This window comes from Xiphophorus maculatus, chromosome 4, assembly GCF_002775205.1.
Source record: "Xiphophorus maculatus strain JP 163 A chromosome 4, X_maculatus-5.0-male, whole genome shotgun sequence".
NCBI lineage: Eukaryota > Metazoa > Chordata > Actinopteri > Cyprinodontiformes > Poeciliidae > Xiphophorus > Xiphophorus maculatus.
Window position 1 is genome coordinate 14,972,204 of NC_036446.1, and position 19,982 is coordinate 14,992,185.

Here is a 19,982-nt window from a genome sequence, read left to right on the forward strand (position 1 = left end):
GACGTTGAGACCGTGGAAGGGCAGGACACGACGCAGCACTAAACTAACTAGAATATGTCATTAATACGCCGACAGCGTGTGAGTGTGAATGTAAGGCGGCAGACTAATCAAACAGTTCATTTAAATACAATACCAATTGTATGAGTTTGGATTTACGCATGCGTCGGAAACTGTCGATTAGAACAGAAAGCTCCTTAGATGTGAATAATAATATTTTTGAACTGCATGTATGTGTTTGGGCGGAGCTGCATTTTATAACGTCGAAGTGAAAACGGGGAAGTTAACAGGTTTTATTGCTTCAGAAGGAGGAAACCATTTTGGTCAGTTGATACGTGAACTTCTGCACGTAGGCTGTTGTTTACGTCAGTACGCTCAATTCATCCAAGGTAGCTCTGAAGGGAATGCTAGTTTACTTCTTTAAAATGCAAGCGACTGTTACTGACGATTTTTACTCGTTCTTCCTCTCTCTCTTGCTCTCTCTCTCTCTCTCTTTCTGTTTTCCACTGAGCAGAACGTGAGCTCGAGTTGTCATCGCTGCAGCTGCAGTCCAGCTCTCAGCTGCGGAGCAACAATCCCTCGGTTAATTGGTCCAGAGCTGCGGAGTGTCAGCGTCTGACGCAACAGGAGCACCTATCCGCGAGGGGGACACTGATACCTGAGCACTTTATGTCTTGACTCGCCGGGTGTACTTCATCACGACCAACTCGGTTCTGCAGTGCAGGTCACCGTGGCGCTGAAGCAAAGCCCCAGTGTGTGCGTCCCATCCGTGGCCATGCTGCCTCCGAAGAACTGCCTCCCGAGGAACTACAGCTGCATCGCGGGGCTCTTCGGAAGCCTGACCGCGGCCAACCCGAGACTGGAGGATGGAGAAGAGTGTGATGTGATGAACGGCTCGTGTGAACCCATGGAGAACCCGGTGGTGGACGAGAGGCCACGGGGCAGGGAGATCTTTCTGAAGACCCCGCAGAGCCCGAATCTCCGCCGTAGGTGCAAATCGCTCCCTACGCCTATGGAGAGGGCAAAGTTGGAGATCGCACGCAGTAGAAGTCCGACCAGTCAGAAAAAGGTGCGCTTCGCTGACTCCCTGGGCTTGGAGCTCATAACTGTGAAGCACTTCGACGATGCGGACGACCCAGAGGTGCCGGAGCGCATTTTGGCGAAGCTGCCCACGGCGACTCTCCATCACCTGGACACAAAGTTCCCCCGGGCTCCTTCGCAGTCCGTGTTCATGGAGCTGCAGTTCACAAACCCAGGCACTCTACCCGACTTCGAGCAGAAAGTCAGAGAGGTGAAGGTGCTGCTGGAGACGGTGCAAACGGACGACTTCACCCTCTCCGGCTTTGTGCGCGTCTTGAATCTGGCCTTTGAGAAGAGCGTCTCCTTGCGCTATTCCCTAAACAACTGGATAACCTTCATGGACAGCTTGGCCACCTATGTCCCAGACTCGAACGACGGTGTCACTGACAAGTTCAGCTTTAAGATTGTCATGCCCGCCTACTTAGATAACGGTAGCACCTTGCAGTTCGCCATTAAATACTGTGTCGGCGGGCATGAATTCTGGGACAATAACAACGGGAACAACTACAAGGTGCGTCGCCATCGGCTAAAGATGTCGCCACCTCGTGAGTGGGAAAATGGTTGGATCCACTTTATCTGAGTGATGGGCTCTGATTTTACGCACTCGATTAGTGCGCTATCTGCGCGTAATGATCTCCGGATAGTCCTTAATGTACGACTGTAGCCTGTTAAATGTTTGGATTCATTTCTTCTGTCATAATCAGCCACTAACATGCTGTGACAGAAAATATTGACCCATGCTATTTCCAAACAGCTGCCCTGTTGTGATAATATTACATTGACTAGATGAGCCTGACAGGGTCCCAGCAGGAGGGGCGGGGATGCGGTCTGATATATAATTTTTTTTTTTTTTTTTGCCTTCATGTCAGGGCTGGTGAAGCTTGGTGCCCTTTGGGGAGGAGACATGCGCAAATGATGTAATATGCCACGGAAAACGCCAGCTTCAGGCTTTACTACTCACGCCAGGAGAAGTTGTAACATTTTGCATTTTTGTTTAGCGGGCTTTTGGATTTAACGGTAAACAGAGAGCCTTACTGCATAGCTATCTGGGTCCGGAGTCCCACAGTGATCTCCTGCAGTCTTTGGAGGAAAATACGCACACCCTTGCTGAAACAGAGGACAAAATCTAAATTAAATAATTTAACATAGATTATATAAACATCAGAGATATTAATATGAAAAAGATATTTTATGTACTAAATAATAATTTCCTATGAGATTCTATCAAAAATGCCTTATTCTATTTGAAAAATATATGTTATTTTTGTGCAATATTATCACCTTTTGGACAAAACGAACTATTAAATAGTTATCAAGTGATGTTTCCAGCCAGCATTTGTGTTTGGTCGCCATGTGAATCTTGCTGTGGCTGGTTTGGAAACTAAAGACTTTAAAGTTTTATTTGTGACTCTTGGCTGTTTAGCTCAAAGTACCAAGATAAGAATACCAATCCTACTGCTTTTCTTTTTTTTTAGATGACCTAGATCTTGTTGTCAGATTTAATCACAATTCTTATTATACTCCTTTTTTCCCCCCAGATAGTAAATGGTACAGTTATTGCACAAACCTAGTTTTAAGTGGACCCTAGTGTATAACTGGCTTCTTGTCTGGAACCTACATGAGTGAACTACTGACAAACCAGTTGTGCAAAGCCAGATGAGAACCATGAAGGTATTAGCTGGATTTCATATTAATATTGAGAAAGCTATTTCAAATTTAGAAATACATCTAGGACCCATATGGATGCATTAAAGTTGTAGACAATCCCATTTGGGACCCATTATTCAGCACAGGTCCTTCTTGAATGTGCTCCACATGTGAATGCTGGCTGGGTAAGGGCAACGTAGTTGGGTTGTAATTTGCCTTCGTGTTATTTTAATCTGTAGCATTAATCCGATTTTATTTTCAGAAAACAAAACAGTGCAATTCTTTTAAGCCTGTATGACTAGGGTTGTGTTTATACACAATGGGAACCACTTCTTCTTACACGCTGTCTTGAAAATCTTTCTTTCGACCGACTGCACTGCTCCAACATGGTTGTTCTTCCAATCAGGAAAACATATGCAGAGGCTGTATGAGCAGTTAAGTTTACCTCACTTTATTTATGTACTTCCTCCTCTTCAGGTCAATGGTGGTGATAGAACAGATGGTATTTATAGTAATTATTTTTGCATTCAAACAAAAGCGTATTATTGTATATTCACAGATGGAAATATTTTAGGTTCTCGATTGCACTGTTAGCGTTGTTTCCACAAAGCAGTTTTGTCTGTAGACAAAGTAGCTACTACAGATGACTGCGTTAAACAGCTTCTGCTGCTGTAAAGGTACTCAATCACTTTGCAAGGGTGGGTGGGGGTAGTTGTCCTTTTGCACTTCACAGGAATGACCAAACAATGTCAGCCATTATTTATTTCTGCAGCCCGTCTCACTGCTTGTTTTTCATGCTGTAGTCGCGGATGCATCTGATTTATGCCATGGTCTTTTCAACATAAATTGGTCCTACAGATATATATTTTTATTGAATTCTTTTTAACTTGGTCCCCTGTGCAATGTACGCACTCAGTGCTTATGGTGAACTAAAGCTTGTAAATAAACTTGAATGCAGATACCGACTTTGCTCTTTCCTCTGCTATAATAATGCTTGAAACAACAGGAAGCAGAGGAGGAGGAACACTCGGCGTGCTTATAATTCCAGTCCTCTGAGTGTAGTCTGAACATCACCTTGGCCTTTATTTACATCCCCAGGGCCTCAGAGGAAAGTTTTCCACTGGAAGACCCCGGAATGTGGATGAAGGCTATTCCTGTAACCACTTAGCTTGGGGTTTGGAGCTGTTCCCATTATGAATCCATCGGTGGTGTTGGTCCTCAACTTTGACACACGTCAGCACCCAAAGACTGAGGCTAATAATTGGCTCTGATGAGGTGTGAGGGAGACTCAGTGACATTTGCTACCACACATCTTTATTATGTACATAGTTGCAAATTACTGTGGATATAAAAGGTCTCGTCATGCCAGATTCTGTTATACGTTGTTGAAAACAACATGTTGTCCGTCTATGTGTACACTTTGGTCAAGCGGTGTAATAGAACACAGCATTGATTTTCAAAGATGAGATAAATAGATAGAAACACCAAAAAAATATCCCAGCCAACAAAAAGTGAGTTTCTTACATCGAAGACTTCACCGCCGCCTGATCGGATTTTCTATGTTAGAAAAATCTGATGAGGTTTCTTAACTTGAATGACTTTTCACATTCTCCCTTCTCGTGGTACTAAATTGTAATAAACGTGTACAAATCAGTTTTAGCTTCGATGTTATTGTTATTGGTGCATCCCAATCAGAAAGTCAACAAAAGGGCCTGAGGTTTCATTAGACACTCACCTGTATGTAAACATCGTAATTTGCATCAAAACACAGAAATATGTTACTGTGTATGTAATTGTGTCCGTGTTTCATGCTGAATGTCTTCCTATTGGTGTTCTGTGTATTTTTGAAGCATTTCCAATCTTTATTGGTGCAAATGGTTCAGTCATTCAATGCTGCAAAATTATAGGAAGTTCTCTGAGTCAATTAACACACACGTCTAATTGTAGAGATGGAACATATTATTATGTTTAGTCTTGCAGTAATTGTGGATGTTGTTTGGATTTGCTTGATTTTTACCCTGATATTAGCCAGAATTTGAGTCACACATCTGAAAAAAAGGCATGTACACTTTGTTTCGATGCAAACTGCTCACTATGTGAGTGATTCGTATCACGATTGATGGGGGACGCAAGTGAGGAAAGATTGTAGACTTTATGAACTCTGGACAGCGGCTAGGGACATGTAAAGTCTGAATAGGAAATGTAAGATGCACTTTGGTGCTTGATAGCTTTTTGCATGAATGGCTCATGATTGTAGCTAATACTGAGCAGTCAAAGCAGGTCTAATGCAGTTAGAGGAGGAAAAGGGATGTGTATTTGTCTCTGAAAGTTTCTCCTTGGAAATCTTTTCCAGCTTTTAGCACATTGTGCTGCTCTTGTGTCTCAGTCTGTCTAATGTATTATAACTTAATGACACTGGTATTTTTTTTTTTAAATTTATCTTCTTTTATTTGCATCTTTTCAGAACTATTTGTTTTAACATCTACACTGTGAGTTTCGTGTCCTTTATTCTGTGAAAGTTCTTCATATTTGCACGTTAAGCAGAAACGTACTGTCATGTTTACGTTTAGCTTGTAATGTAATTCCATACTTTGTTAAATTAATACTTAATAAAAGCTTTTGTGATGGAAAACAATCTTTCTGTTTCTTGAGCTCACAGCCACCCAATTAGACGTGTAAAAATATTTCTTGGTTTTTCTAAGTGACTGTACCCCCACGTAGTTCCAGTAGTAGGTCAGTCAGACATCTCATTTCTATATAGACCTGCCATTGGCCACCATTCTTGAAGCAGATCTCTGCAGCGGGTTTCAGCACGACGCCATTATGAGCCTGCCTAAGGACATGTCCTTGAATTGATTTCGGGTCTGACACCGCTCCTCTGTTTACAGAAGGGGTGCTTGAAACAGGAGAAAGTGCAGGAGAAGGTGCCATAAAATGGGAGAGACATTTCATAAAAAAGAAAAAAAAAACAAATGTATCTTGTGATAAAGACTAATAGAGGAGTTCTTTAAACCTACAGAGAATTAAGGAAGGTGCATTTGCTTTTCCTTTAATTATTTTAACATTTATAAAGGTTATGTTGACAGAAGATAACGCCTCTGTTTATGAAATGCAGAAGTACACAGTCAACATTTATTTCTCGCTACCTGTTCATGTGCACACACATGCATCAACAGCATTTCCTATCATATATTTAAATTCTTCATATGCAGACCTTTTTTCTTTACAGTCGCACAGAGCTTAACACTCTAAGGTAAAGACAGGATTCACTGTCTTTACTTTAGAGGACACATGACATGTGGATAATTGGGGTTCAAAGCGCTGGCCCTGCAGTTAAAGAACTACTGCTGATCCATTGAAAACACGGCCATATTGGATCTAACGTGAAGCATCCACACATTTTATTCCGACATACATCATTTTCTTGATCTGTTTTTGCAGTAACATATTTAAAAATCCTATGTTTTTGCAAACTAGGCCAATTACTTAAAATATGTTAATTATTCAAATTGGAATACAAGTGTCTCTCAACATTACTGAAAAAATAATGACTTTCGAAATTTCGGTCAGAGACTGCAACCCACATATTGTTTCATTACACACAGGTTGGCATATTTCAAGTGTTTATTTGTTTTAGTTGTGATCATTATGGATTATGGCTAATAAAATTCTAAATTAAAGCTCCTCAGGAAATTAAAGATTGCTAACTTCACAGCTGACACACTGCCACAAGAGGCCATTACTAAAGAAAATGATCGTTGACATGGTGCAGTATCCAAGTACACTGATGGAAAGGAAAATGTTTTGTAGAAAAAAAGTACTCATACTAAACACATGAGAAGATAATATAGCAAACCCCATTCAAGAGTTTTAGGAAGACTAATAAGGGCTGTCTTAATACATAAACTGTGCCATAGGCTTATTGCCTCTCTATCATGTTTTCCTGATGCAGTAATAATGTACAACGAGCCACTAAATATTGAGAGCATATACTGTGCTGTACATGGACAGTATCTTAAAAAACATTCCGGTCAAAAACTGTCAGACATAATAATTGAAGTGAACGAAAGCAAAAAAAAAGTCTAAACATATATGCACGTAAGAAATAAATGCTTAGCTTTTTGGATTGAGTTACAAAAATAATTTTACTTTTGGATTATATTTTATGTCTTCTTGAGATGCAGCTGTGTACCCTCTGGAGTTAATCATCCGGCAAGTAAAATAGGAAACACCTTTTACTGTAAGGAAATTAAAGTAATTTAATTAGTTTGAGTTGGCCTTGCTGAGCACCTGTAAAATAAACCAAGAATAATTGCATTACTGTTTGAGTTTGTGTAACAGGTTAAGTGTGTGCTGCACCTGGGTTTCTGGGGTCATATTTAGAACATGTTGGTTGACATGTTAATCTGTTTGTTAACCAGCAGTGTCGTCACTGAGCGGTCTTGGCTCACAGTCAAAGGAAGCTGAGTGACGGAAGCGTTGAAGGCTTTCTGACAGTTGGTGAGTGCTCTGCGCAGCAGCTTAATCCTTTCAGCAACCAGTGAATGTGGCTCCATATGGCCAGTCAATGAAAACCTGCTGTGAAGCTAATTTGATTCTATGATTGGACCTACTCAGCAGCTTGCTCAATCAATCTTATGATTCATCCAGTTTCACTGAGAAGTGAAGCAGGAAATTAAGACATGCGTAGTTAGTTTTCATTACAATGTGGCTCATATATCTTAGTCTTTGATGTATTTATCTCTTGAAGATGTGTTGGATTTGCCACCATCAGCGAAACATTTCACAGCAAGCTTAGGCTTTTTTTTTTTAACATCATTCTTGCATATTTTTAGCCATTCAGAGCTAGCCACCCTTAGTGGCCCTTGGGCTCTAAGCGGCTGCTTAGTTTGCTTATGCCTTGGGCCGGCTCTGGGTCTAGAAAATAACCTTGTGGTGGTTTTTCTTTCCTTTTTTTTTTAGCATTTCTTCATGTACTTTCTCAAATAGTTTCCAACTTGGTACTTCCTCATTCAACATTTGCAACTATATTTTTGACACACGATACATTTGGTTTGGATGACCGTTTTCCTTAATAAATTAAATCCACATTTCAGAGATAACTTTTTTATTTACTCGGCTCATACTTGACTGATATTATTTGATAAACTGAAACATTTATGCATGACAAAATTACTGTGCATTGAGGCTTCAATATCTGCTCCGAGGACATGTTGACATGTATCCAGGATCAAACCTCCAAATCTGGACAATTATTAAAAAAGTTGAAAACCCTCAACTCTCAAGCCACAGCTGTTAAGACCAACCAAATGAGTACAGTCAAATCAACAACAATGTGTACGGCTTTCTGTGCATTCAGCTGTGATAATCAGACAACATTGTCATGAAGTGCAACAACCAACAGCTGCTTACATAACTCCTGTGTTCATGTGATGATGACGCGCTCTTCACTTCCCCCACAACCCCAGGCCTCGGCAACAGCAACAACAGACCCTAGGACGCCTTTTCAGACCAGTGCTGCTTCTCTCACCTTACCTGGAGCGTCCTTCACCTCCAATAAAAGGAAGCCACTGCAGAGCACACAAATAAGTTCTGTAGTTTGAATTTTAATCCATCATATGAGGCGTTCACAAAGATAAAAAGTAAAATGTATCCAGAGATGCTGATTCAGAGGCAGCTGCAGCCACATGGGGTCAGGGCATAACCTGGTCGAAGTGAGCACTAGATCTGAATAATTGATCTGCTAAATGATCTTCTACTGCTATGGAAAATTCATTATGTTGTTTTGAACTCACCGTGTTGTCTTTCCTAAAACCATGCATCTTCATGTCATAACATTCACTTAGACACTCTCACAAAGATGGAAAAGACAAGACAGGACAGGAGTCTGACTCTATCTTCTTCAACATTTCCCAACCTCCCTCTCTACTAAACCCACTTTGACTCATCTGTCTACCTATTTTATCACAAAAAAAATGTAATGTGAACAATCTACATCTCTTAAGTTGGGATGTATATGTAAGCTTTACATATATATTGAATAATTGTTTTCTATAAAACACAATAAAGTCAAGCATGCGTGTAAATCAAATACATATTGTAAAAGGAGCAGCTTATCTCCTAAACTCCCCAACTATGCTTTTAGACATGTATAATAATTCATGAGGATATCATGAGATATTAATAGAGACGGCAGCTTTAGTTTTGTGACAGGTAGTTGTTTGTGACAAAGGCAGATCTGGTATTCTCCATGAGAGCTTCTATTGTTTGAAACTCACTGCTTAACGTGGAATTTATTTGCCTTCAATCCAACTTTTAAACCCGTTGGCTTGAAGGCAACGGGTTTAAACCTCCAGTCCAACAGAACTCACCTTATTCTTACAATGATGTTTGGACTTTTGGTTTAAAAAAAACAAAACTCAGTAAATAATGTTTTGTTGCTTTATTTATAACCTCCACAATCTGTGGAAAGCTTCTCAAAGGATGAATCAACTAACCTAAAAAGGTTTGTTTATGAGTGAGTGCCATGGCTTGTTTCACCACAAACCATATTTGGATGTGTTTCAGGAAAATCAGAGGGAAATGCTTCTGAGGCAATACTTTCTCAGCAAAACAATGGCCCTTAGCCATTTCTGCATGCCACATATCAGACTGATAAATTACAGACTGATGTAAGGTTGTATGGGACCTTAAGCAGAATTTGATTTGGAGTCCCTTTTGATGTCAGGAACATCAAAACAAATATAAAAAAATATATATCTATTGAGGCAATTGATATTAAAGCTTGTCTGGGAGGCCCAGTGATGGTTCAGGGGCCCTAAGTAGTGGCTTACTTTGCTTAGAACTTGGGCCTCCCAGTGCTCTGGTTAAAAGGATCCGTTTAATCTAGAAGATAATAAGATCAATATCTAATTACATGTACGCAATGGCCAAACTAGTCTCTTCTTTAAACTTTTGTTTTTTCTTGTTCTTTGGTATCCTGCTTTTTCTGCCCTTTTTGCTCCAGTTTTGTATTGCTTTTGACCTGAGTGATCATGTTTGATTTGATCTTCTAAATTTACATTTAATTAACGTTTCCATAAAACTGACAATTATCTGCTGACCTCTCCATAATACAACATAATTACCTTTTGTTTATTGTACACCTGTCTGTTGTAAATAGGTATATTTATTTCCTTAGTTTTCATTTTTGATTTTTATAGCCAATCTTTTACAGCTTTTTTAAGGAGTAGTTTTAGTACTGCTTACCTTTGTAATTGTTACTCTTTCTTTTCCAGTATGGACAAGTCTGCTGTTCCATTAAGTAGATGAGTGGGACTGCAGCCACAGTAAATTTTTGCACAGTCAAGAGCAAATAATTCTGGGCCAGAGGCACACACATAAATTATCCACTGATCCTGACAATTTTCAAGAGCAAACCAGAGATAAGCGAAATGACACATTGAGAGATTCAGGAATAGACAGAAATAAACAGGCAGGAGGCAGATTAGAGTGAAGGCACGTACAGAGGAGCTGTGTGTTTAAGCTATACTTAACAGACTATTTCTTATCAGTCCCAAGCTGACAGGTCTGTCACCGCCACTCAGAAAATGCCATCAACGTGAGCTACTCCTGAGGATTTCCTTTTCAAGTAAAATGTGATTATTGAATATATCTGAGTGATTTCTACTATATCTACTTGTAAAGAATATGATGAAATGATCATTTTGTTCACACGTCACTTACCTTGGTGTTCTTGAAAGCACCAACCCAAGAACCCTACTTTGACTAGCACTATTTCAACTCAGACTAGGACTGATCTGATATTCTTCATCTTCTGCAGTTGTAGCTTCAAGTATGACAATATTTAACTCCAGTAACTATAGATCAGTTTCATATTCAGCCATAGAGACCAATCTACAGCTACTACTGATCTACTTTATTTCATGTTTTATTTCCTAACCAAAAACAAATAAATAAACAGACAGTACAGTATTGACCAAATTATAGTGGAGATGATTTCTTAGGACCTCAGGACATTGTGTTCTTTGTGCACAGATGTACATGTCTCATTTAAAATACCTACAGCAGTCTCTGTTATGCGTTTATGTACAAGGTTGTGCAAGAGGATCTATTACTCATTGAATGGAGAAGGTCACCCTCAAATACACTCAACGTTTCATTCTAAGGATGCTTTTCTAAGAAGCCCTGGATGTGCAGCTTTTTCTAGCTTTGTATATCAAGTGACTTTAGATGCTCATCTTTGTCTCCTCCACCGGCACTTTATCACAGAGAATGATGTCAATGGCTGTTACTCCGGCTCTCATTTACAAAGGAAGGGGAAAAAAAAACAAAACGACACCACTATCTGCTGTTTGGAAGCACAGCCCGACGCGTGAGTGATTCAGCAAAACGTGACCGCTGTCAGTACAGATATTTGTTAGTGGCTATCCCTCCCTGCAGCTGGATGCTCTGTGTATCCACCAAGCAGCAGAAGCGACCCATAAATAAGAAAATACAGTGAACTTGTTTATGCGTACGTATTTGTGTGAGAGGCTGTGTGTGTATTTAGGCTGCCCTGTGCACGTGTTTCTGCCTTTGTTAACCCGAATCATATCCTTTTCAGCCTTTCCCCTGTATGTCTGTGAGCACTGTTGGCTTTGGGTGCACAGGATTCACAACAGGTCTCATAAATTAACGATGATGGTGCACTCTCTCACACCTCTCGTCTTGTCTGGCTTCCATCCCAAAGCACTCTCCGGGTCTGTCTCTGAGTCTCTCTCACAGACACGGGGAGGTCACATGGAGCCAGTGTGTGATGACATGAGCTGGAGTCTTGACTTTCGACGCCAAGTCTAGTTTTATGGTATTTTTTATTTGATGCAATACGTGGATGTGTACACAGTGCTGAAATATACATAAAGGAAATATTTCAGTTTATTTCAGGGCAGGAAATGGCTGCAGAATTTTAGGTCAGCTGCTGAGCTAAACCTCAGACTCCACTGAAGAGTTCAGTTGTCTGAGTATAGTGTTGGGTTTTATAGCTCCAACATTTATAGCACAGATGCTTAAAAGGTAGGATTAATTTATTTAACATTTCAAGATGTATATATCCTGTTTCATCGGGTACTCCAAAACTTTAAAAGGCATTTGAACAATTTCAAGTTTTTAGAGCATTTTAAGTCATTTTTGCTGTTTAATAAAATAATGCACAATAGCAGAATTACATCTGAACTGTTTTGAACACCGATTGATAGAGCTGCATCACGCTAAAGATATTTTTCCGTGTATTTTCTTTTTTATTCTGTGCACACGTGTAGAAGAAACGGTTTCTGTGTGACGAGTCAAACTGATGATCTTCATGCATGTGTGCACCCAGACTCCATATGGTGTCTTATGTGGAGAGGCGATTCAGGCTCTCTGCTGCCCTCTGGTGTTCTATCATCTGAAAACTTTACTTTCTACTTGATCCAAATCACAACAACTCAAAGTCTATACACCATCTTAACAAAAAGGACAAATCATACATCATTCTGTATGCAGTTGATAACATAAAAATGATGACATACCAAATTATAATACCAAGAACTGTAACATAATTTAGGGTTTGTGTTGCTTTGGTTTGAAAGAGATTCATTCTGTAGGTGAGATTTACAATTATAAATATTTTAATGTGACCTGCTAACACCAGGGACTGCTAAAGCTTCCTTGGAGTGTCTGGAAAACTCACACAGGTAAACTTATGAAGTCCAAAGAGAAATAAAATATTAATCAGGGCTGTTCGCTTTGAACGCTTTTAAATGCACTGCCTTTGCTGCCCCCCACTCCTGTATTTACAGGTTGCTTTTTTGTGCAGGTTTTTTTTTTGCAGTCTCACACTCTGTCCTTATTATGGGAACAGAGTGTGAGTTACAGTTTTTTTTTCACCTCCAATAAATTTCATGTTTTAATTTTTCTGATCTAATGAGAAGGGCAGTGCCTTCATGGCTGCAGCTCCAGGGACCTGTCTTCCTTGTCTTTGTTTTGTTAATTTGTCTTTCTTTGTACTGAAATAAAATTTTGTTCTGCATCTGAACAATAACAATAAAATCATTTTGATTCTAATTTTGGTAACTGTCATTCACTGAGGGGAAAAGTAACTTGTTGCAGTTGCAGTCAATGTCACTCCAAGTAAAAAGATATGAAAAGCCTTAAAATAAAGTAATCTCTTTTTGCAGTAGCACCATTATCATTGAAAAACATTTTAAAATTCAAATCTTTATTAAAAACATAATGCACCTTATTTACTGTCCTCCTTCAATAATTCAACAAGTGCAATTTGCATACTTGTAGTTTGACATTAATAATGTTAAATTCATATTTTGTATCCCGGGCTGTTTCCAGCAAGACGTTTTCAAGCCACACTCTGAAAAGGAGGAGTCAGTATTGTGACTGTACCAGTAGGATAAACTTTTAGCCCAATAAGAAAACATGGGGAGCTCCAGAATAACAACATTTCTGCAAAATGGGATCTGAGCTGATGAAAAAATATAATTTTTTTTATATTTCTATAAAAAATAAATGCAAATATTTATTCAGTGCGGCTCTTTTGTAAAATTAAACATAACCTCTTTGATTTTCAATGACTCCAATCCTTTGGTGAATAATTTTACCAAATTATTTCGACTGACATTTTTTTAGACTACATCTACTGATTAGTACAACTTGTTACAGACACAATTAAATCCTTTTAAAACAATGTAGTTATTCTGGGATTATTAATAAATCTTTACTGGCATGACATCAGATTACTTGAGCTCCTGTTCAAAATCTCCAAATGTGTCTCATTTATCTGGCTATGCCACATGTTCAAGTGAACACAATCAAGAAATGCCTTCCTGAGACACAGGCCACTACCTCTGTCTCTGTCCTTGTCTTTGACGAGACACATCACAGCCTCAATTTTTCTGGATTTACGCCTGCTCTCCCTCCCAGTTCACCCTCTCACACTCCATCTGGTCCCTCCAATCTTCACAGCCCAATCTTTCTCTGAATGCATTAGCTCGAACATCATCTATGTAGGAGGATCACATTTAGACTCCCACCTGCTCATTTAGTCCCTCTTTCAGGCGTATGTGTCCCCCACACAAGAATAAATATAAAAACAAATCATTTGATCATCACTGCTGTCTCTTTTCATCAGGCTTCACATAGCTTTTCTTAGATAAGCTGACACTTCTCATCCTGTCACCTTCTCTGCCTCTCCAAGGACTTCACTGCTGCCATGGTGACCAGCTTCTGCAACACAGGTGCGACCCTGACCTTGTGGGCCAATTAGCCTTTCATGTCTGTGGATTAATTATACCTGTGTCTCTTGTTGCTTGCAGTGTGTTCGTCTGTTTTTATTAAAAGTGACCATGATTTTCTCTGGTTATCTAACACAGCCTAGACTTGAGGTAGAGGACATTTCTGTGCCCCATTAAGATTTGGCAGGTGACAAATGGAGGGCTTAAGATGTTGAATGGGGAGTAAATAATCAGACTCTTCTGGTTTGTGTGGTTTTAGCTGATCAGCCATCAGAATAGAATAGAGATTCAGATAAGAACATTTTGGCACAAACTCTGCCCCACATCTACATAATCTCCCACGTTTTGTAAGGAATAACTGAAGCATTCACATAAATTTTACTCAAAACACATATCAATATTGTACAACAGAGCTTAAAGAGGACAAACGAAATCTATATGAGTGCCTTGCAAAAGTATCACACTCTTTAAATTTTTCAAGATATTGTAAAACAAGCCACAATTAAAATATTTATTGTTTGTTTTTTTTTTTTAAGTAAGATGATGGACACTGTAATTTAGAAAATGTTCTTCAAATACACATCTTCAAAATATGGCATTCGTATATCCAGATCCCTTCACTCTAGTGTCTTAGAATAAAAGAAAATGGCAACCAACTGGTTTCAGAAATCACCCATTCAGAAAATACTGTTCACCTGTGTGTAATTTGTGTCAGCATACAGACAGCTGGTCTTCAGAAGTCTTATAGGTTTGTGAAAGAATATTAGGGAACAAAATATTATGTGGAACAAGAAACACAAAGGACACAACTGCAAACCATGGAATGACATGGAATTTCTCCTATATTAAAAGCTGGGCATGGAGGAAATTAATTACAGAAGCAACCAAAAGGCCCATGGTGACTCTAGGGACTGCTAACCAATGCTTGGGACGGAAAATCTGTTGACAGGACAACTATAATCATACTAGATTTACTCAGCGATAGCAACGTGACTGAGTTTTCTTACGTTTTCAGTTTATTTACGACCAGGCCTTGAAAAAGACTTGTAAAGAAGTACAAAAAAATCTATTCTTTATTCCAACAGTATATTTTTACATCAGCCACATGCCAGGAAATTACAGATTTTAATAAATTGCTCACACCACACCCATTAGCATCCCATAGATTTCGTCAAAACTCCTGTTTGCCTGTAAGATAACATTTAATATTTTCTAAAATAATTTCACCAGTTTGGAGAAAACAGATATTTGACCGCTCCTCCTCATCATACGGTCTCTCCAGGTGCAGTAGTCCAGAATTCAAAAACGACTTTCCTGGAGCTTTTACTTGAATCCCTTCTTCACACACCTGAATCAAGTGAATGGCTTGTTACCAGGCCTCTATAGAGCCGAATGTCACAAGGGAAAATAGTCATTTGATTCTGGAAGCTTGAGCGCTTGTTGATGAGAAGCTCAATCTTTTTTTTCCATCTAAGTGCCAGCAGAGTTTAGTCTTTGCACTGTGTCCCTCCCAAACAAGAAGTTGGAAAGCAGACCTCGTGTCCTCAGAATACCCTTTGCTGTAGTTCTCTAACACAGACTAATGGAGAGCTTTTTTTCTTTTACAAGTCTGCCACTTGGTGAGATCATTATTGGACCTCATCTTGATAAGGGGTAAGAAAGATACACTCCTGTTGAATATAGAAATTTGTTCCTGAAGGTAAACAGTCATGTATTACTGATTAGAGATTTTGAACTACTGATTAAGTTCTGGAAAAAAAAGCATAAATTGAACAATAACCAACACCAATTGTGACATCAGTAATTTGGTTAAATTGACTTAAAAATCTTATCTTACTCCACTTCAGTGTCTTTTCCTAATTTAGTTCTTGTTTTTCAAAAGAATTCACTGTGAGATCAAGTTACTGCAAGATAAGATTAATTTGTTTCCTAGTCAACATACTAACACGTAATTGTCCTAGTAGATAAAAGACTCTTTCATGTTGTGAAACTGGTACTTATATCTGGTTCTGTTCAGTTCCTCTTAAGCAGAAAGGAGTTTCATACTAATGCACATTACTTGGCCCAGTTTTCTATCTATAGAGTCAAAAGGCATTATAGAAAGAAAAGGCCTGTTATGTTAAGAAACCAACACATTACAATCAGGGAGTCTTAGACAAGACTAATCCAAAGAATATAATCAAACATGACAACTACTCCAGTGAACAGTCAAATTAGAAATTATACACAAATGAACAAAAGATAACAGACATATTAAAACTTTGTGGATGATTCTGAATATTTTAATGTTACATATTGGCATTGGAGCATCTGAATGCAGAGACGAGGACTGTAGGTGCATGGTGACAAGCAAACAAATTCAAGATGCAACATAACAGGCTGTTGAGATTATGATACTCACTGAGAAAACTATAAACTTTTTTTGCTGCAGAGTGTGACTTCTGGATTGCTGGATAGATGAGGCAACGAGAAGATCGACAGGAACTCAAAAATAGATTTTGACACTGAATTCCTGAAATATATTTTTAAAACTAATGCAGGTGTGTGTTTTCTATGTACATGTAAATAGATGCACAGAAGTCCGCAGCTTAAGTTTACAAAATATTACAACATCAGATCCAAAACGTAATTTTGACGAGTGATTGTTATCCGGGTGAAGGGGAGACTTGCTCTTCCAATTCTTGACCACTTGATGGCAGCATAGGTTTAGTGTTTGGGCTTATGCTGCAGAACAGAGGTAGACTTAACAAGCAAATAAATTGAAACCTCATCCTCTGGGCCTTTGAGGAGTCTTGTAAGGCGCTGCATTAAAATGTTCTTATTGGCTGTTTCTGTCCCCCCTCACTCTCCCCATCTCTTCTCTCTGTCTTTTGGGGAGGGTTTGTAAGGACTGCTGCCTATTAAAGCGTCTGTGAGAGCAATGTGTTGAAGAGGGGCCAGCTCAGCTCTCAATCTGAAGAATGTGTTGGCATATACAAGGGGCGCCACTGAAATGGAACTTTAATTAATTTACACGAAAAGCTGAACAATCGTAAAAGCGTAAAAGCAGACCTCAGCGCTGACAACTAACAGCTTAGGTAATCCAGGCTGGAACATAGCTTCCTTTAACCTGAAAATTAGACTTTTACGAGGGCTTGTACTTGAAGCCTACTCCTATGTGTAAGGAGGGGAAGATAGCAGCTGAGTGTGAGTGTGTGCCTGGGCGTCAGATGGTAGAGGTGGGCTGTGAATGAGCCTTTGATCTATCCAGCCAAGTTTCCCCTGTGGACAGCAGCTGTTATGATACACACCGTCTAGTAGCAACAGATCCTCCCAAGATGGTTCCCCAGCGCTCCTCTCAACTCTCCTGTCCTGTTTTCTCTTTATTTTCTCCTAAGGCAGTGATTAATGAAGGGGAAATGAAAACAATAGCCCTGCCAGTCTGCAGGCCAGTGGTAGTCCTGCCAACCTGACAGCAAATCAGAGAGAGCAAAACTTTAGGTGAAAGTCTGTGATGGAGCAGAAACTGTTTAAACTGCATTTTCATGGAGGTCTTTTTATGAGTTTAAACAAGGGAGATTTATTGTGCAAGCTAAACTGATCATTATGAGGGACATTTACATACTGAGTATGGTTCTTGTTTGAGTTGCATCTACAGAGAGAAAAAAGATAATACAGTTTAATGGGTACATGTTAATATAAGGTGCTTTATCCCAAGGAACCGCTTTTATCATGAGTATTTGTAAAGATGGAGCAACTCAAGGATTCATTCTTTCATATACATTTTTGTGACTTATTTTTTTGTAAATATTATTAGTTCAAATACAGTATTTCAGACCTGCCACACTCTTTTCTCTACTAGCTTGGGCATGACTGGGTCTTCTGAATTGCCAAATTAGTTACTAAGTGGCTTAAGGACTGGCCGTGATTCTTGTAGCCCTTTCACAACTCTTGTTTCACTCCCATAAATCTATTTATGGGCAGAGAAACGTGGCCTACAAACCTAACTCAATTGCACAAGTTCTGTCAGGAGAAATGGACCAAGAAATGGTCCATCAAACTCATTGATGAGTCATTGATGCAAGTCATGCAGTTCCGTGGCAATGCTATCTAACCTTGAGATAAGAAGCTAAATTTGAGGGAGGTTTGAAAAACGTCCAGAAATAATTGTTTATTGTACTGGCATTTTGCAATAATTTCAGTTATCCTACCTGTGTGATTAAATATAGCAGGTTTCTATACACTGTACTTTATGTGTTCCACATCTCCTTCCTGGAAGTTCAACAAAAAAAATTTTTTTTGTGTGTCAGCAATTTTTTTTAAATGTACTTGTGAAGTTCTGCATGGCCGGCACCAGGCGGCCGGATTTGCAGATCCTTTGCAACTTTTCCCTGTTTTTCGTATTCACTTTAGGGGTAGCATAAGCTGCTCCAAGCCGTACATTGTGCGCAAGCGATTTGATAGACAGAATACCGCATTCATTAATTTGGTCGTTATTTACATCACTCCAAACGACAATATTTTATCCACTGCAGTGGACCAGCGGACATCCCACTGCTACACAGTGTGGAATCACATGACTATGAGCTTAATCTTGAGCAGCAGCAGTAGGAATACATGCATGCATGATTTCGCTGTGTGAAACACTGGAACACTTTACCCTGAATGTGCATTTTATTCTTTGTTTGAAAATTTATTTTAAATAAAGTTCACGCATGGATTTTGGTTTACATCTTTTGACTGCACTATCTAAATTCACAAGGTTGCATATTTAATAAATAAAGTGCCGCAATCAGAAATTTTAATTACTTTCATTATGCTTGGGCCAGCAATTTGTTTCTAAAGAACAAAATAGAATAAATAGAGGTATTTGCCTCCATCAAAACCACAAACTCAAGGTTCTCCATTGTTGAATGTTGCTGCAAACTTTATCATCATCAGAGCTATACGACTACAGGTTCTGTGCGCTCACCGCCCGCCCACATTCCCACGTTGCTGCCTATGTTCACACCTACAAAAGTGAAGAACAGACTGCAGTGGAGATGCTCCAAACTGGGGTAGAAACTAAGCAGACATAACCGGCTAGAGTGAGACTTGACGTTTGAAGAAACGGCGTACGTGTGTCTGTAATGCTCTATTTATCGAATTATAGCCTCAGAAAAACTAAAACAGTAGATCACTAAAGCAAAGACAAGCATTAGGAGCATAAAATAAAGATCTGACTTTGATCAATCATTGTAGATTTTAAAATGAATTAAAATTTGATTTCATTGAGACTTTTCCCTGTCCTAATATTCAATTCCTCATCTTTTTCATACTTTAAAAGTGCAGTTATGTAATGATACTAAGTACATAAACTCTACATAGAGGTACAATAAAAATGTACTTTAACTTGTCTTTTAGTAATTTAATAATCAAACTGCTTTTAAAATGAAAACTTGTGTTTTATGATCTTTGGTTCTCTGTGTTGTTGAATGAAGGTTTGTGGAGCAAACACACGTGCAGTGCAGTGTGGTCAGGACAGGGCCGAACCGCAGGCACCCATGTGAAATGAGTCAGTGAACAAACTTTTATTCCTCCTCTGTGCTGCTCTGTTATTAAACTACCTCAGCTAAACTCCCAGACTGTGGATAATTCACCTTTGCTCATTTATTCTGATGTGTATTGACACAAAAAGTGGCCGTTCTCCCTGGACACTTTAGTCTATTCTGTGACCTTAGAGGGAACTTTCTCAGTGTGGCCTAATGCCAGCTGAGGGGTTGGAGCACCATTTATCCCTGTGGTACCTGTCTAGCACGCTGATTGGGTTACTAAGTGTGTGCTGGTACTTCCTTGGCCATTCAAGACTTCTAGCTCTGCAGGCGTGTGCAAAGGCCTACAAAGATCCATTTACATGCTCATCTCTCCTTGAAGCACAGGTTTGAGATGAGGTGTGCATGTTCACGTTTACATGTATGTATACTTTTAAATGTTTGCTTTTTTTACTCAAAGAAACCCAGACATACATTTTCCCTT

At 39.3% G+C, this 19,982-nt stretch overlaps 1 protein-coding gene across 2 annotated transcripts; it reads left to right on the top strand.

Annotated features, from left to right (window-relative positions):
- The first annotated feature begins 9 nt into the window (after positions 1–9).
- On the top strand, positions 10–5,356 carry LOC102226666 (protein phosphatase 1 regulatory subunit 3E-like). 2 transcript variants are annotated; one of them, XM_023332171.1, is made up of 2 exons: positions 10–90; positions 512–5,356. In XM_023332171.1, exon 2 carries the CDS (start codon positions 773–775, stop codon positions 1,655–1,657), a length of 885 nt encoding a protein of 294 aa, XP_023187939.1. In that variant the 5' UTR covers positions 10–90; positions 512–772; the 3' UTR covers positions 1,658–5,356. The 2 variants fall into 2 exon arrangements, with proteins under 2 accessions (XP_023187939.1, XP_023187938.1); XM_023332170.1 differs by lacking the exon at positions 10–90 and adding an exon at positions 306–386.
- Positions 5,357–19,982: the final 14,626 nt, after the last annotated feature.

Coding starts and splice junctions, on each gene's coding strand:
- LOC102226666 (XM_023332171.1), top strand. CDS start 773: ATGCTGCCTCCGAAGAACTGCCTCCCGAGGAACTACAGCTGCATCGCG.